At 44.6% G+C, this 19,563-nt stretch overlaps 1 protein-coding gene across 1 annotated transcript; it reads right to left on the bottom strand.

Moving 5' to 3' along the window:
- Positions 1-8,335: 8,335 nt before the first annotated feature.
- Positions 8,336-12,257, bottom strand: LOC146334077 (uncharacterized). The gene is given in 5 exon segments (XM_084824916.1): positions 8,336-8,439; positions 8,534-8,685; positions 10,789-11,065; positions 11,068-11,485; positions 12,159-12,257. Coding segments are annotated over 5 exon segments (1,050 nt in total).
- Between the last annotated feature and the right edge of the window lie 7,306 nt (positions 12,258-19,563).

Here is a 19,563-nt window from a genome sequence, read left to right as displayed (position 1 = left end):
GCGCAGTTCTTTCAGTCAAATGCAGCTTTTTATCTGAGTGTTGAAATCACAAATCAAACTGTACACTGAGCTGATCACAAACAAACACACAATCTACAACAACGGGATTTTAAGGCTATGACAAGCCTCACAGGACTTTTCACGGCAAGTCTTTAACTGTCCAAAGTTCTAGTCCATGTGCAGAGTGCCTCTCAAAAGTCTGAACGATGATAGAACTAAACAAAGAAGGCTTTGGACCATAAAGACGGGTTGTTTTTAACAAAAGCTCTCTGTCTCTTCATCATTTCAAATGGGGAAGGTGTAACCTTACACCTCTTCTAGATTCCTCCACAGATAAGAACAGAGCAGTGCTGCTCAGCTTTCCAGCTGTGATGCTTTTCTTGTTTTTTGCAAATCTCACTCTTTTGTCAGGTCCTCACAGATTCCTTCCAGCCTCTCTGCTTACTAAGGCTAAACCAGCTGCGGCAAGCGGGGCTAGGTAACTCCCCCTTGGCTCTGCTCTGAGCAGGCTGACAGAGATAAGCTTACACAGACCCTGATATTTTAAGAACTTGCTCTGTCTTTGTTTCTTGATTTTGCCACAGTCTTTAAGACTTCAAACAAATCTCTTTCTTCAGAAGTTGCAACTTTTTCAACTGCTTTTGCTTCTTCTAACAAACGTGGATACACTGGCAGACAAACTGTCTCTGGAAGGTCCCCTCCCTTCCCCAACAACCTCTCCTCCCAACCTAACAGACCGAATAGGATGTGGGGGAGCTCAGGGCACCTTGGGCAGGGTCTCCCAATCTTCAAGCTCCTTCCATGGGGCTTGAATCAGGGAGAACAGGGGCTTTGGGCTTTACCTTGGAGCGTACCATCATGACTTTACAATATTGAACTTTATATTCAACCTTTTCTCGCCTTCAGTGGATTTTGATCAGCACTTACCCAAATGCTGATAACCTCACTTTCCCTGAGGCAAATCTGTCTCACTACTTGATTCAGACAGCACCCGGGGTCTCTTGCCCCTGCGGTCCTTTGCCAGTAACACATTTACACTTCTGTAACTAAGGGGAATTCTTTCTGCACTAATTCAACCAACCAGCAATATAGGGGAATTGATCCCATTGCCCATTATTCACCACATTTTTATATACAGCATTTATAAGATTTTCATCGAAGGATCCTATGTCTGGCCAACTAATTCCAAATGCTGGCCAGTCCAGTTGGCAAAAGAAGGTCAATTTACCCTTGGCCATCTTAATTCTAAAATCTCCTTTGAACTTCCTAAAGTTCCTGAGCATGCATCCCAGTGGGGTTGCGGAGTTTTCTTAACGGGAGCCCCATTGTGCCTACCTCTATTCGAAACCGTACACGGAGCCTGACAAACCTCAGACTCTCTGAAGGCAACTCAAACAGAAAGACACAAGGGAAATAAAATACTTACTCCGCCCAGCACCCCTGCGCCGTCCCTTCGGACCCGTTCAGCCTGGTTGACTCAGTCAATGGAGTCCACACCTTTAACCTCCCAGGTGTCTCAACCTCTGTTCTCTGGTGCCATGGCAGACCTCAAAGGCGGTCCGGCACGCCCCACGGGCACGCCCCATGGGCACCTTCGCCGGTCCTGTCATTTGACCCCGGGGTGGTCCGAGGGGACTCCTGCCGACTCGCCAGATTGTTGCACAAAATGCTAGTTTTGCCCCCTGGAGGCTAGTCCAATTTGCCCCAAAGAGGAGAGTCAACTTCAGGCTGGGTCCAACTCGATTTTATTGTTTGCAAACAGTTCGACAAAGGAGCTCACGCTCAAAGCAGAGTCGACCCTGGGCAACCTCCGCGCTACAGTTTTATCACTTAGCTTGCATTCCTCAGCCAGCGTGTTACTTTTGATGGGTTTCCAGCGGTTTGCTTGGCAACCTTATCTTAGGGTTACTGTCCGCTCATTCCAGGCACGCGCAGCTCTTACAATACTATGTGCTGCTTAAGACACATACAATGGCTTTTAGGTTGCATTTTTACTACAGTATCATTCCCTCTAATTGCAAACTCAGGTGGTGAGTGCTAACAGGAATTAAGTCAAAAGGGGCTACTAAGAAACAGAAGGCAGAAAAGTGAAGTTGGCAGAAGTACAAAAAATATTTTAAAATACTGAGGGAAAACCCCTGCACAAAGAATACAATGTGAAGAACTGACCATGCTCAAAAGCCACAGGATATTGTGTCAGTGGGAAGAGAAAAACATAACACTGGGAGGCATGGGGGGACTGGAATGCCTGCCTTGAAATCCTTACAGCTTAAAGTATCCCAGTGGAGGGTGTGGCACAGTGGCAGAACCCTGAGCAGAAACACTCCTTTGTGGGGAGATGATACACTGCAACACTGTGTTGCAGATGCTACTTGTAAGATATGTTCTTTAAAAAAAGACTTCATTCTTGATAGCAAATGGTCAAATTAATCCAACAATTGTATTGGGAATAAGTGCCATAAAGGGAACCATTTCAATTCTGCTTCCAGTTGACTAGGAAAGAGCAAATGCCACAGCAGTGGAGTAAGGCCCCAGTGTGAAAAGGACCTTCTTGTTTAACAAATAACTCAGCATGTTAATACCTGAGTAATTGTATCAGATTTCCTGAACAAATATACTACACAGGAAACTAGAATAGCAGGAATCAGGATACACTTCCAGGTTTTACATTCCATGACTCTTTTTCCTTACTAGATGATCCCTTGCATTGCGATTGGGGGAGAACCTACACTTGTGCTTTTTAACGTTTCCGAAGAGTTTCTGCTCCCTTTGGTGCATATGACACACACGCTGTGTCGGTTTGGAGCCGCAATTTCCTATTGTCCTGTAACCGTTTTCATTACCATGAAAGACCATATTTTATGAATAGATTTCATTCATGTGCTCCAATTTTCTGCATTGATTACCGTAAATGGGAGTGGTGTTATCTTCCTAACCCTGTCCTTATATGGTGGAGTTTGTATTTCCCTCCTGACCAATCACAGCTCTCAGGCATGTGAACTTCCAACTGCTGCTAGCAAGCTTGCTCACTTCTCACTTCTCTGCATTTTCTCACCAACATTTCTCTCCTCTCCTCACAAATATATATATTTTTTTAATTAAGTAATTCTGATCAAATCTTTGAAGATTTGTAGATTGTGGAGTGATGCTATCAGTGTATTGATAGAACCAAAGAGACACCATCTTAAAGTAGTGGCAGCCATTTCAGGCAGCCTCCTACAGTGGAAAGTCCCAGGGGAGGATAGTCTTATCAACTGCCTTGATGACACCAACAGCAACCGTCTGTCTCATATCACATACAGCCAGAAGAGTTCCCCCATGCTTGTGAAGCCGCCACATCTGCAGCTAGAACTGGTTCCAGAGCGCTTCCTGCCCCGCTTGATAAGACACGTCAACAGGCTATGTAATCAGAGTGTATATAAACTGTACCAGAACCACCCAGGGTGTGGTTCTCCTTTGTGGTGCTAGCCGAGAGAATCTACCCGAGCAGCGCTGTTTGTCTCCTGTCGAATAAAATTGCGTTGGACTGAATCTCAGAGTTCTGTGGGTCTCTAAGGGGATTTTGGCATACCCCTCCTAGAGAGAACGAACTTAGGCACATTTTGTGCAACAGTATCAGCTTATAAACAGAATGGTAAGAACTATTTATCCCCCTTCCACCTTTGTAAATCTCTGTGTTGTGATGACCTTTTCCGAAAGGTATGTTTCTTAGCTATAATACTGTTCACCATTTCCATTCTGTGTACCCACTGTTAGCCACTCATTCTTTAGGAAAACTCCTTTCATTCTCTTTTTTTAATATATTTTTATTTATTTTATCTTTATAAATGAAATATACAATACCAAACATACCAACAACCTGATCAATACTAGAATTTCCCAACAATACAATATTCTGATGAGGACAACATAATAACAAAAAGAGAAGGAATAAGAAAGGGGGGGGGAAGGAAAAAAAGGCAAAGGGAGGAGGAAAGGAGGTGAAGAAAAAGGAAGAAGATTATTTCCCCTTCCCCGCCAGGGATGTACAAAAGTTCCGCCACAGATCTCAGGGAGGCCGAATGCCGGCGCATTCGGCCCCCCAAAATCGCTGGCGGAACAGCCCGCCACCCCCCCCACCACCCCTCCCCGGGACAGGACTTACCTGGGGTGGATCTTCCTGGTGGCGGCAGCTCCGGCGGCGGCTGCGGCAGCGGTTCAGCGGCGGCTGTGGCGGCCGGTCTTCCGACCAGCTGCCACCACCACCATTTCCAAGGTTTTTTTTAAAAAAAAGTTTCTGCTCACGTAAAGATTTACGTGGCCTATCACGGCTAAATTTTAAAAAAACACTTTGATAGGCTACGTAAATGTTTACGTAGCCTATCACGGCTGATTTTTAAACAAAAACACGTGTACACAAATGGCGGCGCCCATGGGCGCCGCCATTTGCGTACACGCGTTTTGTTTTATTTTTTTAATCAGCCATGATAGGCTACGTAAACATTTATGTAGCCTATCACGGCTGACTGCAGGGACGCAAATGGCAGCAGCTATGGCCGCCGCCATTTGCGTCCCTGCTAGCCAGCAGCCGGATGTCCGGCTGCTGGCAGAGCCGGCCGGCGGCTCCACAGAATCACTGCAGAGCACAGCCGGCCAGCCAGGATTCCGGGGGGTAGGAATGGAGCGCCCCCCCCGGCGAGGATTCCGGGGGGAGGGACGGAACGCCTCCCCCCCAACCATCAGCATAATTCCCGAAAGGTAAGTGATTTTCGTACATCCCTATCCCCCCCTCCCTCTCCCCCCGTAAAGAATTGAATTTAAACTCCAGTACGCCCCAGCCTCCGATGCCTTTCTATTTTACAAACTATATCAATAACCTTAATAATCTTACAGTTTAATAAACAACCTTACATTTCAATATCATATCATCAATCTTATATCCAAGAAACAGGTCTACAGTTCATTCCCAGTAGCCTAGATTATTACTACTAATAATAATAATAGTTAAAAAAGGAATATAGTGTTATATAATAATAAAACTTAAAATAAACCTTCAACAGTCAGTAATATACTTTATATTTTATACTAGATATATAAGTACACATTGTACCCTCAAACAATTAATTTAAATACAGCATACCATATCTATTTTGAAATAAAAAATATAAAGAAAAGCAAGAAAAAACAAAAGATGAAAGAGACTAAACGAATATATATATATATATATAATCATTTATCTTCTGACCTAGCCTGGATCATGTAGACTAAACACAAACAGTTAACAAAACTTGTTTAAAGATTCCAGTTCATGGGGCTGTAACAGGAATCTCACGCATTTTTACATTCAGCCATGCCTCCGCCATTGCATGATTTATACACTTCTTCATCTGACCTTCAGACACGATACAACGTGTAGCAGGATATTTTAAGTAATATTGTAAGTTAATTTGTTTTGCCATATTTTTTGCTTTGATAATTGCCTTCTTTTATTTGCCACCTCTTTGATGTAATCTGGAAATATAACATAACTTTATCTTGTTTCCAGGAAAGGCTTCCACCCCCTCTTGCCAAATGCAGGATATAATTCTTTGTGGAGACTTTTGCAAACTGGACTCTGATGGTATAGTCAGTCTCTTTTGCATTTGGCACACGAAATGCCTGCTCAATATCAAGTAAATAATCAGATGGGATAGGGAGTATCTCATGCAAAAGTTTATCCACAAAAATAGGCAATTTTACATCATTAGGCAGATTTTTAATCCCAATAATACGTACATTGGATCTTCTCGTGAAGGCCTCCAGTTGAGAAATTCTGTCAGAGGTATTTTTAAAACAAATTTGTGTTGAAGTTTAATTCACTGCTACTAAGTCTTCTAGCTTGTTAATTCTGATCTCCATTCTTTGCCATGACGTATTAATTAAATGGACGGCTCCTTGCAAGGCAGTGATGGAATTTTGGATTAAATCCAGTCTTCTGGCTTGCTCCATAAATTGCGAAGATAAAGTCTTTATTAGAGTAACTAATTCCCCTATATCTTCTGTTTTCGAAACTTTTGACACAGGAGGTACGGGGGGAGTTGGGAGTGAAGCCATCCCCTTTCTTCTCCTCGGTGCATTCATGTTTCTCTCAAACAGATCTTACGGGTCCTCAGATGTTCTCAGATGTTGTTAATATTGCTGAAATCATCCCACAGGAGTTGTTTTTTCTTGAAGCATATATTATTATGGAACACATCAGCCCTGTTTTCTCCTATGAGATAGGAGTTTCAGAACAGCTTTTTGTGTTGGTAAAGCTCTGGGGAGATAATCCTGGAATCCAGCCCCCCCCCCCACTATCTCGAGGGGGGTACTTTTCTCCAAGATCTTGTCCAGATTCCACCTTGCCCCCCCTTTAATTCTAGGGGGGAGATGAAAAGGTTTTCCAACCTTTTAAAAAGCTGTTTGAGAAAGCTCCCACGGGAGAACCCATGGGAAGCTGCCAGAGCGACATCACTTCCAACTGCAGGAAAACTCCTTTCATTCTCAAGTCTTTTCGTTCCGGGGCTGTCGGTGATTGCGTTACATTATAAGTTGTCCTGCTGTGACAGTGGTCAGTGTCTTCTGTAATATCGAAGGGCTTGGTTGCTAAATCATCCTATACTACAGGCATTTCTACACCAGCCTAAAATCCTGCATTTAAAACTGCTTCTGTTTTAAATGCAGGATCACAACTGACTCCCTTTACACACACTTCCCTTCCCCCTCCCCTTCCCCCCTCCTTCTCAGCTCCTTCTCCCCCATAGCTGAGTCTCCCATTATCTTTCATTGATCTCACTCCTCTTCTTGCCACTTTAACTCTTTTGATGGAGGGAACTGAATTGGACCACAATCGGGTAATTTGCGATCTATTTAAAAACAGAACAAAGGGCATTTAGTGCAAGAGATAGCTGGGATGATTACTGCGTCATGTAAGGAGCCCTCAAACTTCCATGAAGGAGCAATCTCAATCACGGGCTAAAAGCTCTGTGTGAAGGAGCCCTACACCTCTGCACTTTTGGGACACCGCATGTTCCGCAAGAATCTTGTTCTTGAGAAATGCACGTAATGCCTTGGAGGATAACCTTCTTTAGTACAGCTGGGATTTATGTATGATTTTTTCATCCATCTCAGTTGTGTTTGAATTAGAAATCCTCCGCTCTCCTCTTTCCTGTTTTCCCCTCACTTTGTCTTCTGCCCGCCATCTTTCCCACAGAAATGTGGCGCAGGGAGTTCTCTCTCCCTTACTAAGAGAGGAGTGTTTAGTCTTATGCGAAGAAATACTGACATTGAAAGGCAACAGTGTTACACATTGCTCTTACATGTATATGTCCGCACTTTCTGCTGAAATACTGAACTGGAAGTGCTGATAAAAGTACAGCTTGTATATCTGTTTTTTTGGAGCATGTAATAGATAATGCTGTACGAATTGCAGAGAGCATGTGGGAAAGGCCATTGTTCCTGTTCATTACAATTGCTTCTCTAAACTCAGTCCATTTTAGTTAGGTTGAACTTACATTCCAACACTAGCTTCTTGCCAAGCCCCCAACTGTGGCAGCATTACTGTACTTGTTTGTCAGGAACAGCTATGTAACACTCACCGATACTTTGACTTCTTCAAGCAGATCTCTAAAGACATGGCCATACAAAGGCACAACCACAGTACCATTGAGTACAGATCCAAAACTAAATCTATGGGACAAGAGTACCACAGAGTGGTGAACCACAACTCCAAGTCCAGAAACAACACTACAACCTGTCCCTATTACACACAGCTGCTTCGTGGAGACGCCACCATTCGTCCAAAGCACCATTCGTCCAAATCTGGAAGTCTGCATACTGCTTGCACTGCATCCCACTCAGAGGCTATGGATAGCAACTCAGGTGAAGCAGCAGCGTGTGATCTCTCAGAGCCACCGTTTGATGAGCAGAACAACATTCCTGGTGAGCAGCTTAATGTTGGTGAGTATTGCAGCACAGGTAAGTATTTGAAATATTGAATCAGGCACTATGAGCATTCCCATTACATACTGCTTTTAAAGTGCAGTGTGTGAACACTAACTATTTAGTAATAATTGGTATGTCTACATCTGTGTCAAGCAGATATGTTGTGTTCACTGTGTAATGGCAGCATCTGTGTAATGGCACTGTGTAATCTGTGTAATCTTGTGTTCACTGTGTAATGGCACTGTGTAATGGCAGCATCTACACATGGCGGTTTCACAGTTCTCATACTGCAGTGATAACTACAGGTGAGCATTGTGTTGCTTGAACCTGTAGTGATCACTGCAGTATGCAAACACTGAAAGTGCTATGGGTAGATTCTGGATGCTGCACCCTTTCATGCTTCCCCACTGCCCTGTCCCCTGGCCTCCTCCCTGCATGTTTTCTTCTCCTGCAGCACATGCTTCTCCAAGTGAGCTACGCGCTTCTCCATCTTGTGCACTAAAACAAGAAAAACAAGACACTGTATCTGTGCTTGTCTCACCACATTCCACTGCAAATATTTCCCCCCTGAAAGATTGCATACAAGACCTACTTTCTCTGATTACTGAGCCCTCTAAATGCAGCATGGCGCCAATGACACCAGTGCTTGTGCTGGGAGCATTTCCAGTGTCTCCTGACCCTGATGTGCCACCTCTGCTTCCCTGTTGGGTGCGGGTCATTCCTCTGGCAACACTGATGGTGGAGCTGTGGTGACAGGCATGGGAGTTATTCAATAGTACCTTAATACGGGTATTTTTCCTGTCCTATAAATGTGAAAGTCCATTTTGGATGACTATTAGAAAGGTCTGTGGTCCTTCATTCATAATGAAAGGGACCATGTTTTGGGATCCTGAGTTCAAAATCTGAGAGCATTCAGTATGTCCTCTCTGAAATCTGGCACCAATGCTTGACTGAGGTAGCAAACTCCACAGAAGGGATCACTGGAAACCACATAATGTGTTGGTCTGGGGTTTTCTGTGTGTGAGCTTGCAAATTCATTTCAAGTGGCATGTCAGTGTTAATAAATGCTTGTGTAACATATGCAGGGTTAATGGGGGAAATATTTAACCTGGTCTTAGCCTCACCACCCACTGTCCCTCCAGAAGCATGGGCAGTAGAATCAGGGGGAGAAACCTTGTGTGCTGTCTCTGCAATGCCCATTCCCCTTTGGGAAGTTAAAGGTCCCTCACTGGTTTGCTCTGACTCACTACTCCCCCTCTGAGTATCTCTCTCTCTCTGAAGAGCTGGATGAAGGAGAAAGGGAAATCTACCGTAAACACAGTTTAATCGGATAGAAGATGCTAACACCCACACCTCTGGAGTGCACATTATTTGTTCACCAAGACCCTATAAGTGAAACGTATTTCAACATATATTGCATCAGTACTCAGAGCATGGCATTCACTGGGGTAGTTACAGAGACAATCTTTTCTGACAGAGTATTCCATTCTCACACCGCTCATTTTAAAATAAAGTTTTGGGTCATATAGGCACATAATACTAAGTCTATGCTGTAATTATGTCAATTGGAAGCAGGATATAAAACTCTGGCAATGGATGTTGACATCCAACAAGTGACACACTGTTAGGAATACATATCAGCAGGTAAGTGTAAAATTAAAAACCTTTTTTTGCAGCACTGTTTCTGTGCAATGCTCTGTAGCACCACCAGTGTTATGGACTGGATCTAGTCAGGAACACTCCCAACCACAGAAAGTGCATTGTAAAGACCATTTGTAAATGCAGAAAGTGCATTGTAAAGACAATATTGGTTCGCCCACAGAACCCCCAAGTGGCATGTCATTTCATACTTGGGTTACAGCCAGGAAAGAGCTTTTGATATCTGAAAGGTCTGTAAAGGGGATTGTATTGAAATGATCGAAGAAATGGTCATTAAGAAAACATTAGAGCCAGCTTTCCACAGTGCTGTGGTAGATATTTTCAACAATCTTAGTAGTAGGAGCTTTCTTTCCCCCTTAGATATCTCAACTATATGTGCAGGGCAATGCTGCTTGCCTTTTTTTGGGTGGTTACTTTCTACTCTCCCCTTGGAGTGACCTTTCTGACAGTTAACATCCCTCCTGATCACTTGAAGCTGTCAATTACATCCAGGGTTTGTACATGATCCTTTAAATCACTACACTGGACTGACCTGCAGTGCACCTCTCTCTCCAGCTAGGCTGTCCTGCACAGACCCAGAGCTCATGCAGGAGCTGGTAGTAGGGTGGCTGTGCACTTGGGGGAGGAAGCCCAGAGCACTCCTCCAGTGCATTGAAGAAATGTCCCTTCAAGGCCTTGAATTTGGTTCTGGCCTGCAGAGACGTCCTCAGGTATCCTGCCTCTGAGAAGCCTCTGGCAACTGCCCTGAAAATTCTCTCATTCGAGGATGTGGAGCTTGTCCACTCCACAGGAGCAGCTCCAAAAGAAGCTTGACCTCTTGGTCTTGCCAGTAGGCAAGCCTCCGGGACGCCATTTTTCAGAGTACTGAAATGCAGGATGGTATGACAACCATAGAGATTTCTGCTGTAGGAATTATAACACAGTGCCACCTGCAGATAAATCTTCAAAGAAGTGTATCTACGTAGATCTGAACAAGAAGTGGGGGGAGGAATCTAGGTTAGAGTTCTGGAAGAATCAACACAGAGACCGTGTATCTTTGAATGATATTTACTTTGCATAATGTTATGAAGTTAACACATTTACAATGCATTATAAACAGAACATTAACTCTTCATTAACGGAAATCGCAGTTCATCTGTCACCCCTAACAGATGCCCTGTGAAAAGGATCTGTGAGAAGTAGCTTCACCTCCCCCTTCCACTGATCTCCCACAGGTAATCACAGAGAGCCTTTTGAACAGCATTGCCCTGCTCAGAGTTCTCATTTTCCTCATTTACATAGGAATGACCCAATGTCTCAAGCACAATTCTGTTCAGGTCTTCAGCAGCATAAGTCAAAGAGTGCCCCTTCATTTCACAGATATTGTGGAGTATAACACAAGCCAAAATCACTGAGGGAACATTTTCCTCTGCCACCTCCAACCTTCCAGCAAGACATCGCCATCTGCTTTTTAGCCTCCCAAAAGCTTGACTACATTTCTTGCTCAACTCAGGCAGTGAGCCTCCTGTGGAGAAAGGTGCCCTCCAAAGGGTTTCATCAGCCACTGCCAGATAGGATAAGCTCTGTCAGCAAGTATCAATGGTGGTATTTCCACACCGCCAACTCTCCATGTGGGGTTGCCTGGGACAAATGCCCCAGCATCCATGGCCTCGCAGAGTGCAGAATTCTGGAAGATGTAGGCGTCATGGTTTCTCCCGCTCCATCCGATTTCAACATTAATAAAATGTCCTGCATGGTCAGTGGTGCCTTGGAGAAGCATGGAATAGTAATGCTTCCTATTTATAAAGTCGCTGCCTTGTCTAATTGGAGAAACAATGGACAAATGCATCCCGTCACAGGCAGCAAATGCTCCAAGGAACCCTAGGGCAGAGAAGCCCGCCATTGCCTGGGAAGAGAGGACAGATCATATTAGGTATGACCCAGCTGAGTGTAGCCTGTCTGAAACTGACCAGAACATACATCAGGCTTTTAACTCTCCTTCTCGGCACCCACACCCAGGCAACCCCTCAACAGCACCAATTTTATCTAACTTCCTTCCATTCTGGCAGCATGGTGTCCAGAGCCCACAGACACAGACACACAGAGAGAGAGAGAAACAGACACACTGCATTCTGGTAGGACTGACAGCAATAAAAACTGAATTGACAGATGTTGAACATCACCTAATGAACAGAAATCAGCAGAGAAGTAAAACTCTCTCTGAAGCTTTGAAGCTTTGGAGACGTATCCAGACCCCCCCCAAAAAAAAAAAACCTCACCACATGTACACCCACAAGGGTCACGGTTCTCCATAGTAGAATGTGCTCCAGTGCTAGGCACACCTCCATAAATATCTGTGCAACTGTGGATTTACCGACACCAAACTGCTCTGCTGCAGTCTTATAAAAAGAGGGATTGGCAAGCTTCCAAATTGCGATGGCCACACACTTCTCCACTGAGACTGCTTGGTGCATTTGTGTGGATTTTCTTTGCAGTGTTGGGATCAGCTCAGCCACAATTTGAAATAAGGTGCAGCAAGACATCCTGAAGTTCTCTATCCAACACTTGTAATTCCATACCTTGAGGACAAAGTTCTCCCACCAGTCCTGACTGCTCAGTTGGACCCAGTACTTGCAGATAACCTTCACTAATGGAAGGGAATGCACACACTGAGCCATGGTAACCATGTTTCGTTACAGCCTTGATCCCAGGTGCAGCCACTGATGCTGGTACCATTTCAGTGCCAGGATCCGGGATCGCCTCCACTGGGTTGCAAGGCTCTCAAGATTGCTCAGTGCTTGAAGAGCAGACATCAGAAAATTCACAGCTACAGAAAGTAGCCTGAAATACTGTACATAGGGAGATGGCGAACCACGGTGTGAAATATGGATTTCAATTTACCCAGTACCACTCAGTTGAGCAGGCAGGCAGGCAGGCAGGCAGGCAGACAGACAAAACTTTGTTACGGTCAAAGACCAGCCCAAAATAGATAGATGAATTTTTTAAAGTACATTAAAATTATCTGCCATATATCCCCAATCAAATTAATAAACACTTCAACACAGTGTAGTACTAATGTAATACAAATCAGCCATATTGGGTGAATGGCATTACTCCCCAGACTTTGTCTTCCATCCAACTAGGTAAATCTGAGCTCCCTCAGCATCCTTCTTTGAACACCTATCGCAGCCGCAAAGAATTTGGCGACACTATATGTAAATATCAAATTAGTGTCAGACAACAATATATAGGTATATTGTCCTGTACGACCCGGAAAACGATTCATCAATGGGGAGATGAGTGCAGCACAAATATCTCTATAAAATATACACCACAACAAAACGTGCTCTGTAGTTTCTATCTGTTCCATGCCACAGGGGCAGAGGCGGTCTGACCAGGGGATCTTTTTGTACCGTCCCTCCAAAACAGCCGAGGGGAGTCCATTGAGGCGGGCCAAGGTAAATGCTCTTCTATGTTTGTACAGCTCCAGTTGTTCAAGATAGGGTGCAGCTATTACGATGTATCTGTAATCCTCCCTAAGATAGAATTCTGGGGCACTATTGAGGTCACTTTGTCTCTCAATGTCTGCAGTGCGCTGCTTGATAGTTTCCACTGCCTGTTCAAAACCCATATTTAATAAAGTCCACAAGGGAAGCCCCAAGAGAGCTATTTTCCTTTCAATTAACTGAATCCAATTGGATTTAAAATCATCTTGCAAAATTAGTGGGGCAAGGCCAGTTGGAAAATATGGCAATCTAAGCCAGTACACAAGAATAGCCACCCAGACCCTAGCTTCAATTTTGATCTGGCCAGTCTCTAATCTTACCTTTGCATTGGAGACATCCCTAGGAACACCCAATATTGCCCTCAAAAATTTTGATTGTACATGTTCTAATATTTGGGTATTTGGGAAAGGCCCCAATTGAGAGCCGTACAATAATTGCGCTAGTACTTTTGCTTGGTGTAATTGGAGGGCTAAAGGGATATAGTGGTCGCCTTTCGTTCTCATAAATTGTGCTATTGCTGATGAACTTCTCTGTTGCGTTTAATGCAACATATTCGCTGTGAGCCTTCCTGGAACCGTTTGCTTGGAGGACTACACCTAAATACTTGAATTGGGAGACCTGCTCAATCTTGCGTTGATTTATCATCCATGATCTGATTTTAGGTCTTTTTGCAAAGGTCATAATTTTTGGTTTTTGATAATTGATCATCAGATCTTCTTCCTCGCAGTATTCCGTCAACTTCCACAATGCTCTTGTAAGCCCAATTGGAGTCCTTGAGATAATAGCTGCATCATCTGCATATAGTAAAGTAGTTATATGCCTCCCTGAAATTTTGGGGGGATGAAAATTGGTATGGTTTAGCTGGTCTACCATTGAATTGATGTAAAAATTAAACAAAAGTGGGGCAAGAATGCAGCCTTGCTTGACCCCTTTTTGTGTTGGAACAGCCTTTGTAAGGTGGCCATGAGCACTACATCTGACCTTAAGGGAGGGAGCAGGTGTCTATCCATGTTAGAGGCCTCTAATTTCTTCCATAGTTTGACCCTCGAGATAGAGTCGAAAGCTGCCTTAAGGTCTATAAAGGCTACATAGAGTGAGGTGACTTTGTTTGAGATGTATTTCTCAATGAGATGCTGTAGCACCAAACACTGATCTATGGTAGAGCGACCGTCCCTGAAGCCTGCCTGCTCCTCTGCCGCCAATATCATATCCTGTTCCAGTCAGTCTTTGAGCTTCCTATATAGGTGCCTGACGTATAATTTACCAATAATACTTAATAAACTGATGGGCCTGTAATTTGCAGGGTCATCTCTCTTTCCCTTCTTGAATATAGGAACAATAATGGCAGAGCCCCAATCTTCTAGAATCTGCCCAGTCATGTCAATGTAGGAAAATAGCGACGCTAGAGCTGGGGCCCACCATTCTAAGTTGTTTTTGACCACCTCAGGGGGGATCAGATCTTTGCCTGGTGCTTTGCCCGTTTTCAACTGGGCAGCTAGATCATAAATTTCTAAAGCCGAGACCGGGGGCCAAGGCGGAGCATCTTCAAGCGCAATATTCCAGGCCACATGGGCAGCATTAGAATCCTTGTATAGTTGATGGAAATGCTTCTCCCAAGCCCTTAGATGAATATAGCAGTCTGGCAATGTTGGTCCACAGATTGGCGAGATCTTTATCAACTGCCAGAACATGGTTGGGTCCTTAGATTTGGCTGCTTGAATCAGTTTCACAGAGTTCTCCTTCCAAGCCTTTTTTTTTTTTTTTTGTATCAGTAGCTGTTTGTAGACTTTTTTCTGTTCAAGAAGATCTTGAGCCACCTTCAGATCAGAACTAAATTTATACATTTGATAAACCTTCTGTAAGGTTTTTTTTTGCTTGAACACATTCCCTATCAAACCAGGGCTTTGAGGGTAGGTGGTGCCGTTGTTGAGGCACCCTTGCTCTCCGAGTAAAGGCTTGTTTCAGTTCTCGGGTTAACTCCTGATATAATTCCACTGGGCTCCTTGTTTGGATGTTGTTAAGTATTAGAGATGCCCTAATGTTTTGCATGTTGTCTGATGCAAGAATGGCCCATAATTCCATGTCCATCCTTGGGGTCCCTTTGACATGACAGTAAGCTTCCCCCTCAGGGAGTATCATAGGCATATAGAGATTGGCACTTTGTAGATAGGGGTGCGGGGCTTTCCAAGGCAATAAGACCAGGAGATGATCACTGTGAAGTTTTGGGATGACCTCCATGTCCTTCAAAAAGGGAATCAAGTTTGTTGATACAATGAGATAGTCTATTTGACTCATTCTGGTTCCCGCCAGATAGGTAAATTCCGCTGGATGGTCTTTCCCGAATGCACCATTAAGGGTGTGCAGGTTGAGCCTTGTAGTCAATTGATGTAGTAAGAGCCCAGAATACTTAGATGTTATATCTTTAGATTGTCGAGTAAATGGAAGGCCATTTATACTAGGTGTAGGGGGATAAGCTTTTTGCTGGGAATATAGGGCATGATCATTTGGACCCATCCGATCAGGCTAAGAGGTTTGGAATCTTATGAGGTGGAGAAGAACACACACACACAACCAATCTAGATGAAACCAATCTAGAAACGGCCTTGGTCGCCTTGGTGGATGATATGAGGAGGGCTCTGGATAGGGGTGAATGCTCCTTCCTTGTTCTCCTCGACCTCTCAGCGGCTTTTGATACCGTTGACCACGGTATCCTCCTGGACCGCCTGGAGGGGTTGGGCATTGGAAACACTGTATTGCGGTGGTTCCAGTCCTTCCTCTCTGGCAGGTACCAGAGGGTAGCACTGGGAGAGGAGGTTTCGGACCCGTGGCCACTTACTTGTGGGGTGCCACAGGGTTCCATCCTCTCCCCGATGCTATTTAACATCTATGTGAAGCCACTGGGGGCTATCATCAGGAGGTTTGGGGTGCAGTGTCATCAATATGCGGATGACACTCAGCTCTACCTCTCATTCAAATCTTCACCAAGGTTGGCCGTAGAATCCCTGTCCAAATGTCTGGAGACGGTGAGTGGCTGGATGGGGAGGAATAAGCTGAAGCTCAACCCTGACAAGACCGAGGTACTTTTGGTGGGAGACAAGAGGAAGCTGGGGGATGTTGACCTGGTGTTGAATGGGGTACAGCTACCCTTGAAAGACCAGGTCCGCAGCCTGGGGGTCATTTTGGACTCCCAGCTGTCCATGGAGGCTCAGGTGTCAGCTGTGAGCCGGACAGCGCTGTATCAACTCCATCTGATACGGCGGCTGCGCCCCTACCTTCCCGACCATCTGCTCCCATCGGTAGTACATGCCCTGGTCTCCTCTCGTTTAGACTACTGTAATGCGCTCTACGTGGGGTTACCCTTGAAGACGGTTCGGAAACTGCAGCTGGTACAGAACGCGGCGGCTCGCCTGATTAAAGGCAGCCGCCGGCGAGATCACATCACTCCAGTGCTGAAGGAGTTGCACTGGTTACCAGTTGTTTTCCAGGCCAAATTCAAGGTGTTGGTTTTGACCTTTAAAACCCTATATGGTTCCGGCCCAGCCTATCTTAAGGAGCGCCTCCAGCAACACCAGACAGGCCGCTTAACAAGATCAGCCTCGGATGGCCTTCTCTCTGTCCCATCAGCCAGGACAGCTAGACTGGTGGGGACGAGGGAGAGGGCCTTCTCTGTGGTGGCCCCCACTCTGTGGAACTCCCTCCCTAGGGAACTCCGTCATGCCCCCTCTTTAATGAGCTTCCGTCGTGCATTAAAAACGTGGTTGTTCAGGCAGGCATTTGGGGTGGGTTAGGGTATTTTTTTAAAAAAAAAATTATGGTAAAATTTTACTGTTTTAAATTGTTTATGGTGGGTTGTACATCGCCCAGAGTGGCTGGGTGACCAGTCAGATGGGCGATTAATAAATTTAATAAATAAATAAATAAATAAATAAATAAATAAATGGAGATTTATTGAAATAAAAGAAATAAGCAAAAGTAGAACCTCCCCAGAGAGTTGCACACTCTCTGAGGCTTAAGAGGTTGCACACCTCCTAGGTACAAACTTAATTACAAAGAAATCTCAAAGTGTTTCAGGTTCTCTGAAGCTTAAGAGGTTACTCGCCTCCTAGGTAAGAGCTTAACATGAACAATCCTCAAGAAGTTGCTCCCTTCTTTGAGGCTTAAGAAGTTGCGCACCTCTTAGGTAAGAGCTTAATACAAACAATTCTCAAGAAGCTGCGCCCTTCTTGGTCAAAACTAAGTTACCCAAATGTGGTGCATTCAGTGACTAAATATACAGTTAGCCCCTGTTCGTTGCTCAGCTCCAGATCGGTCCTACTGCCGCAAATGGCCCACTGAGGCAACGGTGATACAGTGTCAGCCAGGCCCACGCCCAGGCCTGCTGTCTTATATCCAAACCCAAAGAGTTCAGTATGTCAGAACAAAGGTAACTGCACCTTAGCTAAGCCCTGGACAGTAAAATCCTTTCCTTGAATTCTACCCAACACATACCACACGCTATCAAGTACTTGGCCAGAGCACTCAATGTGTGTCCCGTGGATCAAGGGCACTGTTGGTATGTGTACATACAAATGATCCAGATGCAACCACGCCCCTCCTGAACACTGGAGAGCTTGGGGGTTTTATACCCTTTTTCCTCCGTTGGGGCTCATGAGATCAAAGAGGGGTTCAGTATGTTCTTTGTTGATAATACACCATGCCCCAAATTCCAGGACTGACGTTGTTACTGACACATTGACATCTCCTTCCAACTCCCCAACGTTTCTCAAGGTTGCTTCTGTGGTCATAACGTGCCGTCCTCCCCTTTTATTGGCCCATTTCCATCTTCCGTAACTGATACTTTGGCAATCTTCAGCTCATACCAGAGCACCCCCATTTGGCCTTCCTGCAATAAAGCCATTCATGCTCCATTCACACCTCCCCTTCCTGACCTGGGCTAGAATACTTCATATGCACATGACATGGAATGGTTACAAGTTAACCTTTTCACATTTCATGATGTTCTCAATGGCACTTAAATGTTTTGGGTTACAGGGTACATTCAGGATGTTTACAGTTCATGCTTGTATTCAGGGTCAAACTTTGCATTCTATTTCTTTTCACACTACATTTGTTACATTGCAAAGACAACAAGCGTACATTGTGGCACCTGAAGTCTACAAGGTTATCTACTAGGAGCAGAAAGAGAAGTTAATAGACAGTAGCAATCTTTCTTAACAAAATCAAGTAAAGGTAGATTTAAGAAATGAGGCAAATTAATAAAAGTGATAAGATACTAAAAGTAAGATATAAACTTAAATATTTAAGGGAAATATATGTGGATGTGAGGAGATATAGGGAAGACAACATGAAAAAATAGGAAAAATAAAATCACACCATGTCAACAGCTCCTTGCTCCATTGTCATCCAAAGGCTCATCCAATGTTTACAAAAGAAGTGGACAAATAACCAATGGGGCCAGGTGACACAGGCATGGGAGTGTTTAAGTTGAGCTACTATGAACACACACACACAGGGAGGGAGGGGAATCAGGAGAAACAGCAAGACAGAGACTGCTCCTCTGCCACAAACTGCCCTCTTTTAATGCAGGAAAAATTCTCTGTATGACAGTATGAACCACGGTTACACTTCCAATGAAGTACTGAAATGGGAAAACAGAGTGAGTGTGAATAACCACGTTTTAATGCGATTACAGTTAACTCGACATTCTACTGACTTCTTTGTGCTTGCAAGCATGGTGTAGATTGGCCCCAGGTCTCAGAACAATAATGTAGCATTTGGGGAGAAAGATACAACCCAGGAGACCAGCCCCAGAGGCCAGGATGGAGAAGATCTCCACGGCTACTATGGACTTCCCCTTGGTGCTCAGGTAGGTGAGAACAAAGGAGACCCAAATGCTGCAAAACACCAGCATGCTGAAGGTGATGAACTTGGCTTCATTAAAACTGTCAGGCAGTTTCCTTGCTAGGAAAACCACTGTGAAGCTGACAAGAAGAAGGAAACCCATGTAACACAGGACAGTGTAAAACATGGTGAGGGAGCCTTCATTACATTCCACTATGATCTCTCTGGCCAGGGAATGGAAGTCCAAGTTTGGGAATGGGGGAGAAGTTACCAGCCAGTCAGCACAGATCACAGCTTGGATGAGGGGACAGGCCAGGACAATGGAGTTTGTCAGTTGTCTCCTCAAAAGATTTCTTGCCACATTTCCTGGCTTCGTGGCCATGAAGGCCAGAACCACCATGACAGTTTTTGCCAAAACAGAAGAAACGACAACAGAGAAGGTGAGGCCAAAAGCAGTTTGTTGCAGAAGACAGGTGATCTTTATGGGTTGACCAATGGAGAGGAAGGAGCAGAGGAAGCAGAAACAGGAGGGAGAGGAGGTGGACATAGGTGAGGTGTTGGTTGTTGACTTTGACGTTTGGTGTGTCACAGTGTTTAATGAAGGTTGCCAGCACTAGAGATGTGAGAGAGGAAAAGA

Source organism: Heloderma suspectum, chromosome W (assembly GCF_057233095.1).
Source record: "Heloderma suspectum isolate Gila_16-S chromosome W, 16-S_ref, whole genome shotgun sequence".
Classification (NCBI taxonomy): domain Eukaryota; kingdom Metazoa; phylum Chordata; class Lepidosauria; order Squamata; family Helodermatidae; genus Heloderma; species Heloderma suspectum.
This window is presented reverse-complemented; position numbering and strand designations above follow the sequence as displayed.